At 50.4% G+C, this 21,769-nt stretch overlaps 1 protein-coding gene across 2 annotated transcripts in view; it reads right to left on the reverse strand.

The window, feature by feature from the left end:
- The window catches only part of LOC135896813 (phospholipid-transporting ATPase ABCA3-like), a 335,034-nt gene that overhangs the window by 12,803 nt on the left and 300,462 nt on the right, over window positions 1–21,769 (reverse strand). For both annotated transcript variants that reach the window (XM_070525172.1, XM_070525173.1), the window contains exon 22: window positions 20,794–20,967. In XM_070525172.1, coding sequence (XP_070381273.1) covers window positions 20,794–20,967 — 174 coding nt within the window. The remainder of the gene's footprint in view (window positions 1–20,793; window positions 20,968–21,769) is intronic.

The raw sequence follows: 21,769 nt of genomic DNA on the forward strand, positions 1-21,769 counted from the left end.
TGTCGTTGGCGTCATATTCTTGTGACATTAGAAGAGCCCGTCAGGCGGTCAGCTCGCGAGTAACACTAAAGAAAAAAAAAGAAAAAAAACATGAATTGAAAAAGTGACTTGAGTAGCATAGGAGCAATACGTCGAGTAATTTTGAAGTAGTTAAGATGGTGACGAGGAGTCTGCGGCGCTATGTATGGGGTGACTGAAAGGCAGCGGCACCGTGTTGCAAAGGCCATTGCCCCAGTCGCTCAACGTAGGTGTCGTTACGGCGGCATCCAGAAATGGCGATACCCTGGGTTGAGGCGCAAAAAAGGCATATTGACTTCGGAATGTGTTGGTGAGGGTGTTTAAAAATATGTATAAAAAGGGGAAAAGAGAGGAGGGGAAACCGAAACCGGAATAACAAGGAGGAGGGTGACGTGCGCAGAAGCAAGCGGGGGCAAGTGTAAAATGTACACTTGCCCATGTGCACTGGCGCGCAGCATGATGTAGGGACAAACTCATTATTGCCTGTAAATTGGTATTCCAGCCCGATTAACAAACATAAAAATCAAGTTTAGCTTCATTTTATTTTAACGGCTATTCGCGTTTCCAGTTGCTTGATTATCGATGTCCTTCAGCCGCCAAAGCGCTGTCGAGACGTTGGGAAGGCGCTGTTTAAGCTGCATGGTCATGAGCGTCAAGAACTGGAAACTCACAGTGCCCTGATCCTCAGGCACAGATAAACCCAAACTTCTTGCTCAAAAAGCCTTCCAAATCCGCTGCCTCTGCGTGCAGTTCCTTTGACTTCATATTTACGAAGTCTAGCGATAATAAATAAGTCCCCTAAATAAATTTTCTTAAAATTTTTATGGCCCCAACACGATGGTTTCTCAAGTGCGATCCTATAGCGGAGAAAATGACTTCATGTGCATATTATTTCACATACGTTCTGCAACTACCACGATAGCAAAGGTGGAAAAGAATGGGTAAGCTTTATGGCTGCCGATAATCTGGCTTGAAATAAATAATGAACGATAGCTAGGAAATGCGTCATAATGAAAGTCAAAAGTAGCAAGAAAGTAGCAGACAGCCAACCCCTTCTTTCTGCCACCAGGCAGTCTCCTAAAGTAGCAATCTGGAGCAATGTAGCCACCAACGGCAACCTTCTCCAGGATATTCCGCAGCGCGCGTAAGTAGGTGTATACTCAACAGATAGAGAAAGTAGTCAAGTATAGCCATGGAGGAAGCAAAAAATTCACGCAGGAACCACTCTGAGAGTTGTCAAATTATGCAGAAGTATTGCGCCACTTCCTCATCTCCACGTATGCAGGTCTTATTATCAATGCCATCAAACTTGATTCGACCACTGGAAACCCTTATAAGCCCTTATCGGTTGTTTTAAACCTTACTGGATTGGACTACACCTGACCCTTCATAGCTTTTATCGCTTTTTATCAACATTATCTCACTGAATCCGAGTTTTCTCCCTATTATCTGTCTTTATCAACCCCGTCAGACACGATCCTACCCTTACAAGCTCTTATGTGTCCTTAGCAACATTATCGGACATGATCCGATTTTTAAAACCCTTCTCGGTACTACTTATTAACTTTATCCGAATCACTCCTACCATCCTAAGTGCTCACCGAAATTTAGCGCCTTACACACCTACGCCTAACCATTATTGAGCGTCATAAGACATATATAACCCCCTTCACTTCTTGTCTTCGTTATCAACTGATTTACTGCTTATCTGTCTGTCTTGCGCGACGTGAAGCGCGTGAGCCCTCAGAAATTGGTAGAAATACGGCCTGTGAAGGAACGCCTCGACGAAAGGCCGTTCCCGCGACCACCGATACGCGTCAGAATTTGGCGTGTTTGACATTGAATATTGGCAGCATCGCAGTTTTCCTGCTGTCTACAATGCTCCAAGTCAGCTCTATATGTAATCCCAGAGTTGGCATTAATTACACGCTCACCAATGTTTTGAAGGCAGCCATCGCAGAAACTGCATTCTTCTTTTACATTCGTTTTAAAGCGATAGTTTTAAAGCACCCATTACTCCGAAAATCCATGGTCATCGGCGTTGCTCGTGCGTTGATCATGTTTTGATGGTGGGCGAAAATGTTGCACCAATCGCAGCGGGATGCGCACACCGTGTACGCCATCGGGTTCCTTGCAGCGCCACGAGGTCACACTGCCTTCCGCACATCCGTGGAGGCGACCGCGCAGGCGCGTAGTGTGCGCGTGCGGGAGACCACTCAAGGTAGACGAGGGGAACGATGAGAATACAAAAGAGATGGAGTAACTCGACAGACACTGTAATGTAGGTGCTAACGATAATGGAGGATGTCCAAGGTGAGTTTCTGAAACGGATCAAAGAGGTAGAAAACTAGCTCAACATGGAGTGAGACGCACCGACGCCAGCAGAAGAAAGACGTCGAACAGCGGACGAAAAACTGAGCAGGGCCAACATCAGGAACAGAAATGGTAGGGACGATGGAACGCCGTTTCCCGGCGTGACGGAACGGGAGTGCGGACTATGCGCGTGGAATGCGCGGAACGTACGGTGGCAGCAGCTACAGAGAGCCTCACCTACCTTCAAGCGGCCACAAAAGAACAAGAGGAACGAACGGTGTCCGTGCCCCGTGTAAAACCTGAGTCATGAGAAAAAGATTGCAAAGAGATGCAAGAGACCTCCGCAGTAGGAAGGAGTGAAAATGTGATAACACGCGGTGACTCAAATCTGACTAGGTGCTCAGAGGCAGTTGTGGAGACGGTGAAATGAGACAGTGAAGCAGCGGTACGGATGTTTCGAGGGTGGATAATGGCTTTGTCATTCAGCGAGCAAAACAAAACCTTGCAGAAATGCACACGGGCGCAACCTTGTAATAGTAGCGGCTGGGCTAAATGAACAGGACTGGCCCAGTGCTTGGCGAAGGAAGTAGACGACTTGCGCTGCTGTCCCCTCAGGTGCAGATTGTGGTCTGTACGGAGCTACGTGACCATAACACACCTAGAGCGACTGCAGTCACTAATGAGGCGATATGGAGAGTGAGCCAAAAGAGATTTCGAGGTTGGGAAAGCGAACAGGGAATTGAGAAGGTATTGTGGTTTTCAACGAGACGGAATCCACTTCAATCACACACCTGAGCAAGTAGTGGGCTGGTGACTTGCTGGTCGCTCAATTGCTTTTTTAGTGGGTCCCACGGCCGTTAAGGAGGCCAGGACAAGTAGGAAGAAGGTTCCCTAGGGTAACCTCAGACTAGCATGACCGTAAATAGTAGAAAGAAGAGGAAATGAAGAAAGAAGAAAGGCCACCGTGCTATAGGACACGTAAGCATGCTAGGCGGGAGAAGAAAGAAAATGTGATTACAAATTCAGGAGCAGTTATATAGGCAACAAATAGTTGTGCACGCGGTAGCCAAAGTGCACATGAGGGACTAAGAAAGGCCAGTGTTAATTGAGAATTATATATCGAGATGGTTCGAATGAAATAAACTGGAAAGAAAGAATGGGGTGTCCGAGTGTTCATACATTTGAGAGCCAAAGGGGAAAAATAAATTCAAACTGTCTAGAGCATACTAGGTTGTAAACACAAATATTGGCACGAAAGCTTCGCTGGGTGTAACGTATTTATGGACGCGAGAAATACCAAAGAAAAGAACCAAGGGTTACCTGGGACGCCTAAATGCCAAATGAGGAAGCAGCAGAGCGAGTGACCACAAACATATCATTTTGAAATTGGGGATAAGCAGCTGGTGAAGAGAGGAAGGAGCGAAGTGGAAATTTTGACGCTAAACAAGTAACAAATATAGTGACAAGAGTCGAGAAAGAACGTGGACAATGGCCAACCAGAGTTGAAAAACAGTGAAATACTAAGTGTAATGACGACAGAAATATGGAAGGAGAAGCAACAGGCTTGTTGGAAGGGAAAAATGAAAGCGAGAAGCTTGTAGAACCGGGAGATACGAGAAGCAATTGATGAATGACAGAATGAATCACGAGAGCAAAGGCAGGCAAAAAGTGATGTTGCCGCTGGACGACGTGGACACAAAATGGGAAATATACCGGGAGAGAAAAGATCCATGGTTCAAATACTGGTTCAAGCAAAGATACAATGATAAAGTGAGCGGTGGTTGTGAGAAATGAGTGAGAACAAGGCCACACCTAGAATATATCTGAGCCCCATAAACTTACTAGGCAGACATTCTGGAACGCTACAACAACCTAGACACCCTAGACATCCTAGACGAAGGCGGAAACCAATTGGAAGGGTTGCAAAATAAATTACACCCTAAACACACCAGCCGATTCATTCCAAAGTAATGACAAGGTGGCTTTAAAAAAGCAGATAATAAACGAGTCACGAAGGGAAAAGGAGCTCGTGTTGAAGAATTTAAACTGGACGAAAGCCGAATAGAAGAGGCAAGGCTCCGCAAAACTGAATGACGACGTGGTACGAACATGCAAAGACTGCCTGTGAATACTACTTGATAAAAGCATAAAAAGGGTGAATGAGCAAGTCGCAGCGGCTGTCCCAGATGATGGCATTTGATAAGAAAGACTGTAGAAGCACGCTAGCCGCGTCCATGTTCTGCTGCAGCATCTGCTGCCTTGCTGACCATGGCGCCCGCCGACGTCCTCAGCGACGTTATAACTGCTGCCTTGAATCCCTGCGACCCGGCTACGGTGAGCGATCATGACTCTCAGTCCCGTATCGCTTCAGGAAGGTGGCTTCCCCATGCTCACATCACGTTCGCTCCTTTGTCCGCCGTCAGGTCCAACACGAGAAACCAGTCTTTCTTCTTGCTGCCGCATTCGCAGTGGTGCCCAACAAGGAGCCCTCTACTCCTTGTTGAGAGCGGTGAACCCGATGATAGCGGTGACGGCGTGAGCCTTCTCCCGGCCCCACGAGAATGGCATGTTCTTCTTAAGGGGATCGGTCAAAGGAGAGCAACGTCTGTGAAGGTTTTCACGAAAAAAGTGGCTGTGGCTTAGCTAAGGTTAAGCCCAGGATGCGAAACATACTAGCCTTTATTTTAACGCGACAGCGTTAAGGAGCTCGTGTCGCAGAAATGCAGGCGTCGTCGGCGTCGGCTCAGGCGTGCGGCGCTTGCTCAGGCGCACATTTCGTTGTCGCGCCGAACGCTGCGTTGCTCGACGCTCACCACGTGCGATGCGGGGCGCGTAGTCGCTGCGCCGTAGCAAAGCCACCTAGAAACAGTCTCTGAAACGGTCTCTATAGCACGCCGCAACCTTCGTTTCTCATTCCAACGAGCAGCTCTGTCTCCAGGAAGCATCTCACCTCGTGAGTGTCTAGCAGAGGCAAACGCAGCTGCTTATATACCGCCGCGACACCGCGAGTGACGGCGCGAGTTGGAGCCCCGTTTCTCCTCTGTCGTGACGTCACGGTGTCACGTGGTCAGCCTTAAAACCGATGCCGCGAGCGACTGCGCGAGTTGGAGCCCCGTTTCTCCTCTGTCGTAACGTCACGGTGTCACGTGGTATTGAAGGCGACACCGCCGCGCCTGAGGAGCTGGGTTGAGCTGTAGTAATATGCTTCGCATAAAAGCGAAATTAAGAACACAGGCCAACGAAGCAGCGCACGTAAGAGGCAGAACGTGGCACACGTAAATTGCCTACAGCGCGATTTTTTCCTGGATCTGGTCGGACACCATATGCATCACCGAGGTGTCCTAACACGGTTATCTGACGGCGCCCGAATCGACACTTCGTGAAGTTCAGTTGAAAGCCGGCTTTTCGGAAGACTGCAAGAATTGCAGCGAGTCGGGCAAGGCGGCTGCCAAACATGGGAGAAGAAACAATAACGTCGTCAAGGTAACAAAGCCAGGTGGTCCATTTGTAGCCCCGCAGAAGAGAGTCCAACACACCTTCAAATGTCGCAAGAGCATCCCAAAGGGCAAAGGGCATGATTTTGAACTGATATAAGCCATCCGGCGTCATGAAGGCCGTCGTCTCGCAGTCCATTTCATCAATTGAAATCTGCCAGTACACGGGTGGAAGATCGATGGACGAGACGTATTTAGCTCCGCGCGAGCAGTCCAAGGCGTCATCGATGCGTGGTAGTGGGTAGACGTCTTTTCGCGTGATCTTGTTTAAGTGGCAATAATCGACGCCAAAACGTCGGGCACCATCTTTCTTTTTTAGAAAGACGACATGCAAAGCCCAAGGGCTGGCTGATGGCTCGATGAAACTTTTGCGGGGCATTTTGTCCACTTTTAATTGCATGACTCGATGTTCAGCATGCGATACACGATAGGGAGGCTGATGAAGAGGATTCGTATCTCCCGTGTTTATACGGTGGTGAACAACAGATGGTTGGACTAATGACCTGTCGCTGAAATCAAATATGTTACTGTACGATTGAAGCAGGAGCCGTTGTCCGTGGCCTGTGCAGAGGCGAGGGCAAGTGCAATCATTTTCGCAAAGTCATCCGATAAGAAACCACAGCTGTTTGCTGCAATTGGCGCTGATGAGCCACTCTCGTCATTCATTCTCATTGTCAAATTCGGAACTACTAGAAACGCTGGCCAAGAACATGTCGGCCGTATGCACTTGAGGGCACAGGCTGAAATTGAGAAGCGGTAGAACGGCGTCGTTAATATTACCCGTGATCAACGTATGCGGAAATTCTACGTTCCGGTTCGAAAGCACGTCGATTACGGGGTGCAGCACATATTCACCGTCAGGAACCTGTGGTTGGCCGGTCAAAGTGACGTAACTGCCTCGGGTGACAGACGCATATCTTGAAGCGAGCACAAGCACGGTAAAGCGGTACTCGGAGCTTCGGCGAGTTGAGGCAGTGCTAACTGAAGAACACCGGTCGCGCAGCCGATGAGAGCAGAATGAGTGGATAAAAAGTGTAATCCAAGGATAACGTCGTGAGGGCAGTTGTCAATCACAGCAAAGAGAACAGAAGTAGGGCGGCCGGCTCTAATTAAACGCGCACTAGACATTCAAAGAACAACCAGCACGCCGCCGTTCGCCACACGAAGCACTCGGGCAGCTTCTGGGCACCTTCTTTAAACGTCTACGTAGGCTAGCAGTCATCACAGATACGTAGGCTTCAGAGACGACGAGTGTTTGGACAGGCACGCCGTCTATTATGACATGAATTACACTTCTTGTGGACATAGACGGAGGATTTGCTGCAGTAGTCGTCAATGCAGCACCAACTCCGAGGGCCGCGTTTCTTAGTTTTCCGAAAGGGTGCGGCCTATAGCCACAAGGGACGAAAGCCGACATGGCTTCGATGAACGGGAAGATGGGCGACGTGTTTGCGGTGAACGAGACTAGTGTCCACGCGGCGATGGTGAGCGGCTGTACCACGCGTTCCGAGCAATGCTGGCGGCGCTGTTAGACTCAGCGGTGCGAGAAAGATCGCGGGTATTTCGATCAAAACGGCTCAAGTTGGTCGGCGTGCGAGGTGTTGAGGGCCACGAGTTGGGACACTTTCGGGCGACAGGACCATTGCGGGGCCAGGTTAAACATATCGGCTGGTCGTCCGTAGTTCTCCGCTCAGTCGAGTTGCGACAACGTGGAAAGAAGCGTCGGGGTGGAGCGAAAATAGTCGAAGGGCGTTCTTGAGCTCTGGGATTGGCGACAGCACACACAGACTGCAAAACAATGTTTTCAAGCTCCTGGCAGATGACGGCTTCTACGAGGGGAACTGAAAATGTGGTAGCATCAGGGCTACGCGAACAGAAAGCTGCGGGCGCCATCACATCCCGTTATTGTCTGACGATTCGCACCACTTCCTGTGATGGCGACGCATGCTGCTGTGCGTGTTGATCTTCACGCGTCTACGTTGCGGCACTATTGTGAAGTCTGGCGAATGGCTGCAAGGTGCGCCGGTTTTTGGCCTGCTTGAATTGTCGGCCCTCTTTAGTGAATTTTTCAACTGTAGAGCAGCTCTTGCACATGATGAGCAATGCCCTTAAGCATGTGTCCAACCTTCTCAGATTTTGTGATGTCATGATCGGCTTTACGACAACGTGCTAGCACGTCCTGGATGTAGGAGACATATGACTCCGTGGGGGATTGGGTACGGGAGGCCAGCTCCTGCTTAACGTCAATTTTAAGGCCGGCTGGTCTGCCAAACAACTCTGTCAATTTCTCTTTGCGTTGGTCCCAGCTGGTTAGCTCCTCTTCATGGTTTTCGTACCACATCTTTGCCATGTCCGGTAGAACAACAGGTTAGTTGGCATAAGCACAGGGTCCCATCTGTTGATTATACTGACGCGTTCGTACATAGGCAACCACTCTTCAGCGTCGGCGCCAACGGTCCCACAGAAAGTTCCCGGATCCTTGGGTTGCACAACGACAACCGAAGGTGACAGCGACGTGACTGGCGATGGTGAACAACGACGTTGATCCCGCGTGCTCACCATCATTCATGGTGCGGACATCGGAGCTCCGTTTCCAGCCATGGTACCCCACACCTCTCACCAATATGTTACGGGGATCTTGCGATTATATAAAAAAAAACAGTATTTAGAATGTATATACAGGATGAGTCAGAATAACTAATATGGCTGACCACCAACAACAAGCAGAAGCCAGCGTCTCCAATCTTCTTGCTCTCTCTTCTCCCATCCTTCCGTAAGAATATTGCTGGCGTGGCACTCTTCTGGCCTGCCCTTGTGACCGCGTCCTCTTGCCGCACCTTCTGTCTCAAGATTGCCCAGTTGCTTTCTGCCCTTGCTGGTGTGGTGGATGTGCGGGCGGAGAAGCGCCTGCACATCGTAGCCATGTATCTCGATTACTTCGGGTGCATGCAAAACCTGCTTGTTACGATGGAGCTGCCAGGAAGTGCAGTTGTCGCTCTCCTCCCTACCCTTCGACCGCTCCCAGAGCACGAGCTTCGCACGCAGGGTAGACACGAACATTTGCGTGAGGCGTCGCAGGGGCAAAGTGATATTTCGCGTGCGGCGAAAGCCCTCCTGAATGCATTTACCTGTACTGGATGCCATTTCTTGCGAAGCTGTTTCGACCACGCCCACTTCAGTGCGTACACTGCGGATGCTATGGTCACACAGCTACGGCCTGCGCTTTCCCGGACAGGATGCTGTGCTGCGGTGGGCAACATTGCTCAAACTCCTGCGAGCAGCGATAGCCTCGATTCTTTCACTGCGGCGGACTTCAATCCGCAAACGCAACACGTTGTGCGCGCTGTCAGGGGGAGCGCAAGGTTGAAAAATTGGAGGACGCTTAAGCTTCGCCTTCAAGAGTGGAACGTGATACCGTTATCGCACCCCGTTCGCACCGCGCACTCATTAGCTCGGCATGCTCTTGAATCACACAAAGACGAAACGTGCGCCTGCGCAAGCGGAATGAACAAAAGAACTTGGCGTCTCGGAGGGAGAAACGATCTACGCGAGCCAAACGTGGTGATCGGCAGGGACAGCCAAACCGCAATGCACCATGAAGGCGGATGAGACCATGGGGCTGATGCCTCGATGGGATCGTCCTCTATCTCGCTTGGAAGCACCACGAAGACGTAATACTCGTCGCCAGCAGTACGGCACGCATTTCAGGGGATGCTTTACCATCAGAGGCGCTACGGCACAGCGATCACGTCAGACACGTCCCGCATCGGACACTGCACCTAGGAATCGCGCTGTGAGCAGAAAGACGAGGCGCGTCACGCGGGTGAGTGGTGATGCACTTGTCGGGGCAGCGCCGTACATTGCGAGCGGGGTCTTCTGTGTTTGCCGAAAGAGGGCTTAGCGTGCGCGCCAAGCGAAGAAGAAATGTAGCGGAAACGTACTTCGCTACGCGTTTGACTGTGACTTCTGCAATTTACATGCTCATAATTACCGATACACACCGCAGTATAACTTTCTACGGGACGTTTCTAAGGCAACACCGCATTCACTAGAGGCAATTTTGTACCGCTTTGAAGCACCGAACTCATGGCTGAATGGTAGCGTCTCCTCTCACACTCCAGAGACCCTGGTTCGATTCCCACCCAGGCCATCGTTCAAGTCGTTTATATTTGTGAATTGGCTTCCGCTATTGTTGCTCACGGCCAACGCCGCCGACGCCGACGACTCCTGCTTTTCTGCGATACGAGCTCCTTAAAGCTATCGCGTTAAAAGCGGGTGTGTGCGGGCCCTGGTCTTCTACTTTGATGAGCCCACAGTGCGGCTTGAGGCTTCAGAGACTACGGCTATAGGTTGCACTGTTCTGCATTCCTACCCTACCCAAGCGTGACGGATAGCCATTGTCAATTGCGGGTCATTAGATTCAGGATCCGAATCTTTCATCAAGCAATAAATAACCATTGGATCCCTGGATATGGTGCCGCCCCACCTCTCAACGTGACCTTTCTGAGAATCACATGAAATAGGAAGGCTTACATCAAGCTGTCTTATGCCTCAGTGTCTGCGGTGCAAACCAAGGATGCCTCTACTCCGGCATGTAGACCCACTGCCTGTCCTCAGCATTGGACAGCAGTCTAGACCGTGCCTTCCATTCTGGCAGCGACGACTCCCCATGCTGCCATGAACAATTCACCGGCAGATGCGGCAGTTCTATGCCATCCCTTCAGGGAGAGATTCATAGCTTGACGCTGCTCCTGCATTATGCGACTGCCATTCTAGCGGAGGGCAACGTCCTACGCGTCTACTACGTTGCGACAGGTGGCCCAGCCAAACAGAGTGGTCACCATAGCTAACCACCGGGGGAACTGCCGCCGCCAGCCGAAGGCGATGCAGCGCACTCGTTGTGGCGGCAGCAAGCTGGCCACTTGGCGCCTTTCCTGCGGGGCGATTACGATCTACTTCCGCTGCAGGAAGTTAGTGTGCCGGCTGAGGCGGTTTGACTCCCCGGCTATATCGGTTACTCCTGTGTCAAGATGTGCTCCTTCGTCTCCTGCCCTTTGACCCTCTGCCTGGTCGCCGGCCATCCACAAGCTTCCCCACGCTCAGCGCATCTACGTGCGCTGCTCTATTCGTCATGCCGAGATCCCTGCTCCTGGCCTGATAGCGGACCAATGATGAGCTGTGCGATGAATGTGCGGCTTGGACCTACGGACACTACTTCGGCAAGCATTCATATGCATCCCTGGAGCCATTGGCACGCTCGCTGCCTGTTGCAACTGTCTGTCCATCTGGGACAAGAACACGTGCTCTATGACGACTGAGATGCGCATCATGCAGCCTGCGGTAACCGCAGCTACAACACTCGTGGCAACACTGTGGTGGATGCTATACTTCAGGCCGACTTTGCCACGATAAACACCGAAGAAGAAACTTGCGCAGGGATACCCGCAGCTTCAGCTTAAGAACTAACGTCCACCTAGGCATTACAGCAGAATGCTGTTAGTACATTTTGACCATGGCTCCTGACGTGTGGGGGTCCGATCACCTTCCGATCCTGCTTACGCCCTTTTCCGCTCAATTCGAAATGTACTGCAGGTTGATCCACGGGGATACCTTCCTGCAGGTCTTCGCCAACAATTCCAGGGGAGATTTTCTGCGGGCTGTTCGAGACAGTACAGCAGCGGCCACTATCTGGGCGACTATACAGCCATCACATCCTCTACAGGACCTGCCACTGCTTAGTCTGTGGGCCGCACGACGCCAAGCAGAGCACCGCGCCCTCCACACCAGCCGCCCTGAGCGCTGGACTGCCTTCAGGTAGATAGACGCCACCATTCAACGTCAGCCCTTCCTGAGGCGTCGGCAGAGTTGGCAGAGTGTCTGCTCAACCATCTCAGGTGCTCGTCACAGGTCCAAGTAGTGGCAACTTCTACGCTCGCTCCTGCATGCTCCCACAATACACCAACCTATTCTGTTCGTCGCCATCACCTTGAGGTCTGGCTAGATGGATCTGGCAGAACGACTATCGGACCACTTCACATACCTGTCTTGGCGACACTTGTTCCACCGATGGACCGGGGCAGTCTCCGAACGAGAGCTTCCTGCTTCCTGCTGTACCACCACCATTCCTAGACAAAGGAGCAGATTGCAGTCCTGTCTGCCAAGGCGCCCGCCTCCCAAAGGTCCGTCTCCATCACCTCTGCAGCCTGCAAGGTATTGGAGTCTGTAGCATTGGTGCGGCTCGAGTGAATTTCCCGAGCTCTCGACTTCCCCCGGGAACAGCAGACTGCGTTCAGTCGTCACAGTGCACTGCTGACTCTATCGCGGACGTCGTATAATCCTTGCAGGATGTCAGAGGTTCTGGCGAAGTGACACCATGGTGCTTCTTGATGTGAAAAGCACTTTTCATGACTTGCCCTACACGGTCATTCGGAGCTCTCTACATGTCTTCGTGTTACGGGAGGTCGCCGACGTTTCGACATGGCCTTTCTCACAAAGATGGGAAAGACTGTGAGCTCCCAACGGGCAGTTGTTTCCGGAATGCCGCGGAGATCTGTCCTGAGCCCCTTTCTTTTAAGCTTGGCCTTGCGATGTAGCCCTTCCGCCGTCCCAGTGGACTTCAGGAATCGCGCTTCATCTCCGTGTATGTCGATTATGCAGCTCCATGGACGGGGGGTACCGCTAGAAGCCCTCCAGCCATTCGATTCGGTTCTGTCGGCAGCGAATCCTGGAGGAAGTTGTTTCTGTTTTCTACTTCTATACAGTGGGCTTCTCCGTATCGTTAACGAAGACAAAGGCACTCCTCGTCTACCCCAGCGCGGTCATACGTCGCCGAGCAATCGAGCAGTCCGGCTGGCCCTTGGTGGCAGCCACATATGATGGAAACGGGCCGTCAGCTACTTGGGCCTGCAGTTAGAACACCTACTCTGATTGAGTGCAAGTGGCCCAGGCGTTCTTCACCAAATGCTAAAAGTGCAAAAAGCGGTTCGCCATTGCCCGTTCCGCTGCACAGCATGCACGAAACACTAGGGTATCCATTTGTACGCCGCAATGGCTATGTCCAAGCTTGTTTATGTGCTCCGCTCGTGGTCGCACCACGTGCACTCGTTCACCGCCTGCAGCTCCAGCACTGTAAAACCATCCGGATGATTCTTTGCTCGCCAAGGACCTCGCGCATCACTGCCATGCTGCCATTCTAGCTGAGGCAAACTCTTGGTAGCTGTCCTTGCTGCTGCTACAGCGTAGCCTCCATTACATTCTCCGGCTACATCCTGCCCCCATTGGCATGGTTTTGCTCTCAAGGTTGCGATGGCGACGTCTCTCGCGCATGGGCAGGTGTTGCGAGATGCACGAGTACGTTGTCGGTCATCCTCCTCCGCTAGCTATTCCACCACCTCCTCGGCACCATCAGCCACTGTGGGTTTGTGCTATTCTGGATGGCCTCTCGAAAAGGTTGTTCCCATCCCGTGCCTTGTACAAGGCTTCGATATTTCTGATGAAGGACCAGCTCGACGAACATCTACACAGCCGGCTCCGTCCTTGCAGACTCCGGTCCATGCAGCCTCCTGCGTGATACCTTCCCTTTGGCGCTCGGGAGTGTGCCGGCTGCCTTTCGCGGCAAGCTCGACTGCTTCTGGTGCTGCAGTCTTCCGACTGGCTGCAAACCTGCTAGTAGAGGACACCCCAGATTCTCCGGTTTTGATCATCTTCGAGTCGCAAATGGCGCTCCTGGCTCTTTGTCGACCGAACACCGCCGACCTTGGCGTTGCCCTCATGGCGGAAAAGCTTCGTACTCTTATTTCCAGTGGCTTGAAGGTGTCGCTAGAGTGGGTGACTTCTCACGTCGACGTCCAAGACAGCGAAGAAGCTGACACGCTGGAAAAGGCAGCACACCATGCCGCTGTTCCAGTCGGCCCCGCTGTAGCTATATTCGATTATGGAAGGTACACGTCGCCGCGGCACCTTACGGCGATCCACCCTGATTGGCGCTCCGCCAGCAGTCGCCCTTCCCGTCCACTTGCTGTTCGCGGCCTCGCAAGGCAGGAGTGGTCTCTCCTGCTGCGCCTATGGATCGGTTCCTCCTGGACGGCATCCTGGAGGTAAATCAAATGCCTGACTCCATCCCCGGCCTGCTCCAAGCGCGGCGAGGGCGAAACCATGGACTACCTACTTCGTTTCTGCCCCACATTCTTTAAACAGAGAGCGTACACTCTACGCGTCATTCCGGGGCCTGGGGCTCCCTGCGGTCTCCGTATGGCAGCGGTTGTTTCGCGGCCGGCACCACGGCTCCGCCTTCAGGCACCTTGTCACGTTTCTGGAAGACACAGGCCTGGCGTGCAAATTGGAAATGCGCCGCCTGGAAAACGCTGACAACCAAGGGCTGTGTAATTGCCTCGACGTTCCCGTTTCTTTCTTCTTCATAGCCCCCTCCCCTTCCCTAAGGCGCTGAGTCACGCTGTCTAAAGGCACTGAGCACGTGCCTATGGGCTAGTTGGTTATACATGATTACAAAGAAGGCGCCAAATAAAATACCTACCTGGCGCCTACGTGATTGTCTCGTGTCTCCACCCTTCATCTGTTGTTTTATTTGGCGCCTTCTTTGTAAACTCTCTAAAGGGCTGCCGAAAATAGCGCCCCTTCCTTTTCCCAACCCCATTCTGTCTCTAATACGTGTGTCACCGCGAGGAAAAAAGCGCCGGAAGAGGAAGGCACCTGGTGGTGAAGAATAAAGTAGCCATGCTCTCTGTGATATACAAGGCATTACACCGTCGAGATAAATGTATCATCCACGACCACGTTCGCGCCATTTCCGTATGTGCTTCGACGCCGCAGTGCTCGCTGTGCATGTTTGTGGCGCCCATATTAAAACATTCTTCGCGCAATGCACAAAATGGTAATAGCACCTATATGCTTGCGCGTAACCGGTGTTCATGAAGTCAAATGTTAATGTAAGGTTTTTGTACTCCCGGTACAACAAAATCATATGGTTCAGACATATTCCCCTAGTGCAAGTGCAGGGTTTTAGCCCAGTAATCAAGGTATCCGTCTTCTGGGCGTCGCGTCGTGAACTTGAAACTCACCAGGTCCAACGTCAGTCCTTTGGATTATACTTTGTTTTAGACATTCCTTTCATCATATCGACTCAGGTTACGTGAGAAACGGGCGGACAGGTTATCTCGTTGGGTAGGCAAAGAAGTGCTTACGAAATCAAAAGTGGAGCAGAGACCCTACCCTCTCCACGAAGTACGAGAAGAGCGTGAAGGAAGTCACGTTGTATTTATTACTGTAGCAACCACGCTTTTAGGGCGCAATGGCAGTTTTATTAATGTGCTGTATGCCCATGCGTGCGCTGCCCCGTAGGTCTCATGCCGTAGTGAAGGTTGTATCTCTACAGGATCGCGTGTGTCTGCGTGTTTTGTTCGGCTATGTTGTCGCCGGATGGGACTGAAAAAATGTAAAAAAGCGTGAAAACAGCGTGCATACAACTTCGTACACCACGCACTACGCCACGGACGCTTGACGATTTGGGAATCTATTTGCAGTCTTCGGGGGATTCATCATAGACTGATGCTGGTGTACTTCAGAATACGTACGACAAACGCCTTACAAATCAGTGACAACTGGATAGTGCTCCTGCTTTCGACAGCTGTCGATGCATTTGTGGCACGTAAGACAGCCCTGTGATTAGGCGGTAAAGAAGTGGCTGCTGTGAGTAATTAAGGGTCGAAGCTTCCTTGGCTAGATATCTGTGTTTTCGTGGAACGCAGGGAAGTGATGGTTGGCGGATGTCGTGCAAAAGTGAACAAGGTTGATAGCGGAAAGTTGATGGTCGCACGAAGGCCCGGTCAACGCGCTAGGCACACGCATATGCGACTATTGTTCGGCAACGTGCGGAGCTTACCCCAGAACTCTGTTTCCATTGAAGCTTCACTTACCGTGAAAACAATACACCTCAGGCTGCTATCACTGGGTGTAAACGCATGACGACTTTCTCTTCTGCTGGCCTCTTCGGCAGCACGCTGCCACTCGTCACACCTCCGTGGTGCGGGCCGCCGAAAACACATTCAATAAAGGAAAACATTTCCTATAGCATCACTACTAGCATGCGTGTTTGTTCTCATAAAGTGCAGAAGGGCTAGTCATACCTCGCGATGTGCGTAAAGTCTGCTGCCGCGAATCCCCTGTGCATTCTCGCAGCGAAATGAGAGTGCACATATTTATCTTCAGAGAAGCTGGCAGAAGTAGTGGTGGCGAAGGGGGGGAAGCCTCACAGTCAAACATGCGGAGTTGTCTATGAACTCCATTCAACGCTGGAGCACGGTACTACGACGGCATGACTTATGCAATGGTATTATGATTGGATCTGTTTTTCGGATCTCTACGGCGCTCACACATCCACGAAGCCCGGCGTGGTTGTGCGCTGGAAGCGAGAAATGTAAACAAGAGAGCAGAATCTGCGCCCACAAGAATGCGGAGTAGCGCCACTTCCGGCGTCACTCAGTTTCACAAACAATGACATCAGGGTTTCTCCGCATTTTTTCCTTCATCTATGGTAATGCCTGAAGTTCGCTTTACTCCGTCATTTTGTCGGGGCACTTTCTCTCCTCTTATTTAAAATTTTCGCCTTCGCCGTGGTGCCGCTTAGGCTATGCGGACATGCGCGCCACGCGGACATGCGCGCCATTCCATCAACGAATCCAATCACGAAGTACTATCGTCATGTCGGCAGAGCATTGTGATCTAGCGTTGGAAGAAGTTGACAGTGAACTTCGCAAATTATACGACGAGGCCGGTCCCTGCTACTTTTGGCGCCTTTTGTGAAAATAAATCTACGCACTCTCACTGTGCTACGAGAATACGCAGACGATGACCGGCAGCACACTTTACGCACGCACATCATAATCCATCGACCTATGACTAGCCCATCAGTAGTTTAGGTTAACAAGCACACGTGTAAGTCGTGCCTTGAGGCATTGTTTCGGATTATTGAACAAGTTCCAGGTGGTAGCACAACGCAGCGATATGACGAGTTACAGCACTCGCCGACGAGAGAACGCGGTTAGATGCATGACTGCGTCTTGAGGCGCATTCTTCTCACGGTAAGTGAAGCTTCACGAAACAAAAAAAGACGCACTTTCGCCCGAAAGGCGAAGCATCGATTGTGATAGCAAATTAGTAGGCAGCTTTACGAAATCAGGATACTAGTCTATAAACCCGTTCTCCTGAAATCTTGGAAACATTACATCACTGAATTAGCAAGCATGGTGTCGGCGCGCACAAGCAAACATGAACACATTCCATTGGATGAGTGCGGACACTCCTTGTTAAAGCACCATTACGAGCTAGCGCGGCAGCAGCAGCGAGCGAAGTGACCTTCGTGCGGTCTATCGCTTCGACGCAAGAGCGGCGAGACAACTGCGTGCACAAAGGTGTGAGCCGTCTGCAGATCACCTCCAAGACACGACGCACGCGACCACGCGAGAAGGACTTTATTGAATCATAATTCTGAGTGGTGCTGTTCAAAGTACGCACTTGTTCGCAGAGCGGAAGCCGCGCTGTCTCCCCGTTTTCCTCCATATATCGTGCTGGAGGTAGCCGCGATCTTCAGTTCTCGTTGCGCCCGGACGCGAAATGCGCAGTTGCTGCCAACCCACCATGCCATCCCCCCTCCCTTCCATCTACCCACAGCCGTTCACCCGACAGAAGACAGTGCGTTTCATCATCATCAGCCTGGTTACGCCCATTGCAGGGCAAAGACCTCTCCCATACTTCTCCAACTATCCCAGTCATGCACTAATCGTCTAATCGTGGCCGTGTTGTCCCTGCAAACTTAAACTCTTCCGCCGCCCCGTGCTACGCTTCCCTTCCCTTCCCTTGGAATCCAGACCGTAACCCTTAATGACCATCGTTTATCTTCCCTCCTCATTACATGTCCTGCCCAAGCCCATTTCCTTTTCTTGATTTCGACTACGATGTCATTAACTCGCGTTTGTTTGCTCACCCAATCTGCTCTTTTCTTATCTCTTAACATTACACCCATCATTCTTCTTTACATAGCTCGTTGCGTCGTCCGCAATTTAAGTAGAACCCTTTTCGTAAGCCTTGAGGTTTCTGCCTTGTTTGTGACTACTGGTAAGATGCAGCTGTTATACACTTTTCTCTGGAGGGATAATGGCAACCTGCTGTTCGTGATCTGAGAATGCCTGCCAAACGCACCCCAGCCCATTCTTATTCTTCTGATTATTTCAGTCCCATGATTCGGATCCGCTGTCACTACCTTGCCTAAGTAAATGTATTCCCTTTTCACTTCCAGTGCCTCGCTACCTATTGTAAATTGCTGTTCTCTTCCTAGACTGTTAAACATTACTTAAGTTTTCTGCAGATTAATTTTTAGACCCACTCTTCTGCTTTGCCTCTCCAGGTCAGTGAGCATGCATTGGAATTGGTCCCCTGAGTTACTAAGCAAGTCAATATCATCAGCGAATGGAAAGTTACTAAGGTATTCTCGGTTAACGTTTATCCCAAATTCTTCCCAATCCAGGGCTCTGAATACCTCCTGTAAGCACGCTGTGAATAGCATGCTTACAGGAGGTACTCAGAGCAAACAGTGCGTTTGCGCTCCGCTTTCTTCCTTTGCGTGCACCAGATTCAGCCGAGATCATCGGCTTCCCTCGCGTGGTTTGACTCCGGCATACAGCATACGGCGCGCGGCGATAGTGTCATCGCCCTTGGACTTAATGTGGTGAATTAGGGCAAGGGCAACGGCAAAAAATGCGCCTGGAGCGCCCGATAAAATCTGTTGTAGCTCGCGCGCAGTGGCCAACAGTATATACACGTAAATGAGTGCTTGTAAATGTAAAAATACTAGTAAAATATACTAGTATGTACTAGTAAAATACTAGTATACTAATATACTACTAATACTAATATACTAATATACTAATATACTAATACTAATATACTAATACTAATATACTAGTAAAATATACACGTAAATGAGTGCGTAAATAGGGCTCGCTACGCGCGATCGACCATGGGCCGTTTTATGTGCGCGCAGACGTAGTTTTCTGTCGAGTCTTGTTCACCCTTACAGCGCGTCCACCTACGTTCTGTTCACTGCCACTATATGGCATATTGATGTATGCGGTAAGCAGGGTTAGCGCCTTTATTGCTTACAACAGCTGCTTCTCGATCAGTTTTGCATGCCACGAGTGCATCGCCAGCTGTCAAAAGCGGGAACGCTGCACAACTGTCACTGACCTGCAAGTCATTTATCGTACGTTTTGAAGCACAGCGGTTTCAGTCCGTGATGGCACGTTAGCACTGTATCCACCGAAGACAGCAAGAACACTCCCACATCGTCCCTCGACAGTAGTGCGGTATGTGGTGCACAGCGTTGTATGCGCGCTCGTTTCACGCTTTTTGCTTCTTCGAATGTCACCTGGCCAGAAGAACAGCCGGCGAAGCACGGTCTAGCTAACAGGCTGCACAATCCACGGGGACTAACCCAAACTTAGACATACGGTGACTTTACCATGGTACGAGATCTACGGAGAAGCACACACATGAGTCTAAGCCATCGTTAACAAACCACCATTGTGCCCCGCAAGATGGCCGATACAACAAAAAATACCACGTGACCTTCTCCACACTACTCTTCTAGTGCGGAGACTTGGTAGGGCCTCTCCTCAGTTCCGTCCTCCGTGAGTATCGCGCACCCTTGGTTGTTGAGCTCTGACGACGCGGCGGGAAAGCAACGTGAACCACCCGGGATTTCGGCAGCAGGAACCTTCCGGTTGTTCAATACGCCGAATGCTCCAGTGTGAAGGTGGCAAGAAAGGGAGTGCACTCAGAGTTCCAGGCAGCAAAATAGGCAGGTTAATTATTTTTTAGTAATAATAAAGTAATAATAAAGTAATAAAGTAATAATAATAAAAGCGCAAGGATGTCTCGACTGATAACTCTTAGCTATAATTACAAGTTGTTGCAGAGCAGAATGGTGAGTGCTAGGTATTGCATACAATCCAATATTGTGACTATGTTTTGGCCGTACTAGTTACTGTCAATTGAAGCTTATTTTCTTCATTAGTTCATGCACACTGGGTGCGCGCACAAATAAAAGTGAAATCAGTTTTCAAGTCCCTCTGTCGGTGTCATTCAAACCCACCCTAATCGTTCACGTTCCTAATGGATGTGACTGCCGTCATTAAACGCCTAGTTATGTTCCCCTTAGGACACAAAACCTTCATATGTTTCAAAGCACACTTGCACGTAAGGTGAAATCAGCTGCAACATCAAACAAGCTAAATAACTGTTCGCGTAGCAGCCAAAGTGGTGAACCCTAGATGAATTTAAACATTTGCCCCAAGCAGCTTATAATCACGATACCGCTGCCACTTCAAGCTTTGAAGTCACACGTCTTTCTGTCTTATTTTGTTGACAAAAGCTAACCAGCATACTGAACCCTCCCAGCAAACTTATGGCAACCGGTGTGACAGGCCGACATTTTCTGAACATGTAGGCTTCTATGAAAATCTCCCTACCAGTTTAGAGATACCATGATTTATATACACTGAGCAGCACGCTCCAAAAACAAAATGCAGTTTGCAAACGTCAGGATAATGCGACACTGAACACTTGTGAAGCTTCAGGAAGAGTCATATTAACCGTCCACATTAAAGTAAACAAATTATGAAATCAAAATTTTTGACACTCACATTATGAAAAACAGGCTTGTGTTTTTCCTCTCAATGTCGCATATCTCGTGCTAGACATAATGATGGTTGCAGAAATCACTCGATCAGAAGAGGTTCGAAAAACAGTTTCCCCTGTGCTCACACCTCAGCTTCATTCTGCACTGACTTCATTTGGCTGTTACTTAACAAATCGAGTACTCGGTTGCTCCTCGCTCGAATAGTCATTTTCCCATTGGCTTCGTTGCGTGATAACTTTGCACCTCGGCAGCACTCACTTGTGTGACGTAAGTACGAAGGTAGTCTGCGCGCATTTCTTGATCTCCGCGATGGCTCGGAAGATCTTGTTTCTGGACACGACGTCCACCCCCGCGTACGGCTCGTCCAGAAACACGAATGGCTGCAGTCCCAGCAGAGCGGCTCCGATGGACAATTTTCGGCGGTTGCCTCCGCTGGGGAATGGAGAAAAACATTTACGTAAATTATGGGGTTTTACGTGCCAGAACCACTTTCTGATTATGAGGCACGCCGTAGTGGAGGACTCCGGAAATTTCGACCACCTGGGGTTCTTTAACGTGCACCTAAAGCTAAGCACACAGGTGTTTTCGCATTTCACCTCTATCGAAATTGTGGCCGCTGTGGCAGGGGTTCGATCCCGCGACCACGTGCATTTAGCAGCCCAATACCATAGCCACTAATGAACCACAATGGGCTCGGAATGGAGAGCAATCGCATTGTTACATTGGGAATATTGCCGATTGCAAGACTGCCATTGAGTAGAGCGGCACCAACCACTATGCATTACTGAAAAAGTGTAGAGGCGGAGGTGATGTTGGGGGCCCTTTTAAGGGGCACCGGGTTCACTCGCGTATTTACAGAGGGGGTGATGTGCTCACCTACCTCAGAAGCAGTGTGCGTGTGCATGGCTAAGCTGGGTATTGATAAAATTGTTATTGGTTATTCTGAGCTAATGAGAGAATTTCCCTACTTCTGCTTAACAATTTCAAATTAGTCAATAAGGATTCCTCCGTATTGGACAGATTACAGATATTTTTTTGTCAACTTCAGCAACGGAAATAATTATTCAGACTATGTCACTGTGTTTGCATCCACTTGGAACGATTTACAATGCTGCCGTATTGTACTTTGCTCATTAGGCACAGAGTCATGTGCTCTTTCTGCCTCTATGCTACCGCCATTCTTGAGGTGCACCATGTACGCTAACCTTGTGGCTAAGTGCTGGGTCCACGCCCG

The sequence above is a fragment of the Dermacentor albipictus genome, chromosome 9, assembly GCF_038994185.2.
Source record: "Dermacentor albipictus isolate Rhodes 1998 colony chromosome 9, USDA_Dalb.pri_finalv2, whole genome shotgun sequence".
In the NCBI taxonomy this organism is placed as follows: Eukaryota; Metazoa; Arthropoda; class Arachnida; order Ixodida; family Ixodidae; genus Dermacentor; species Dermacentor albipictus.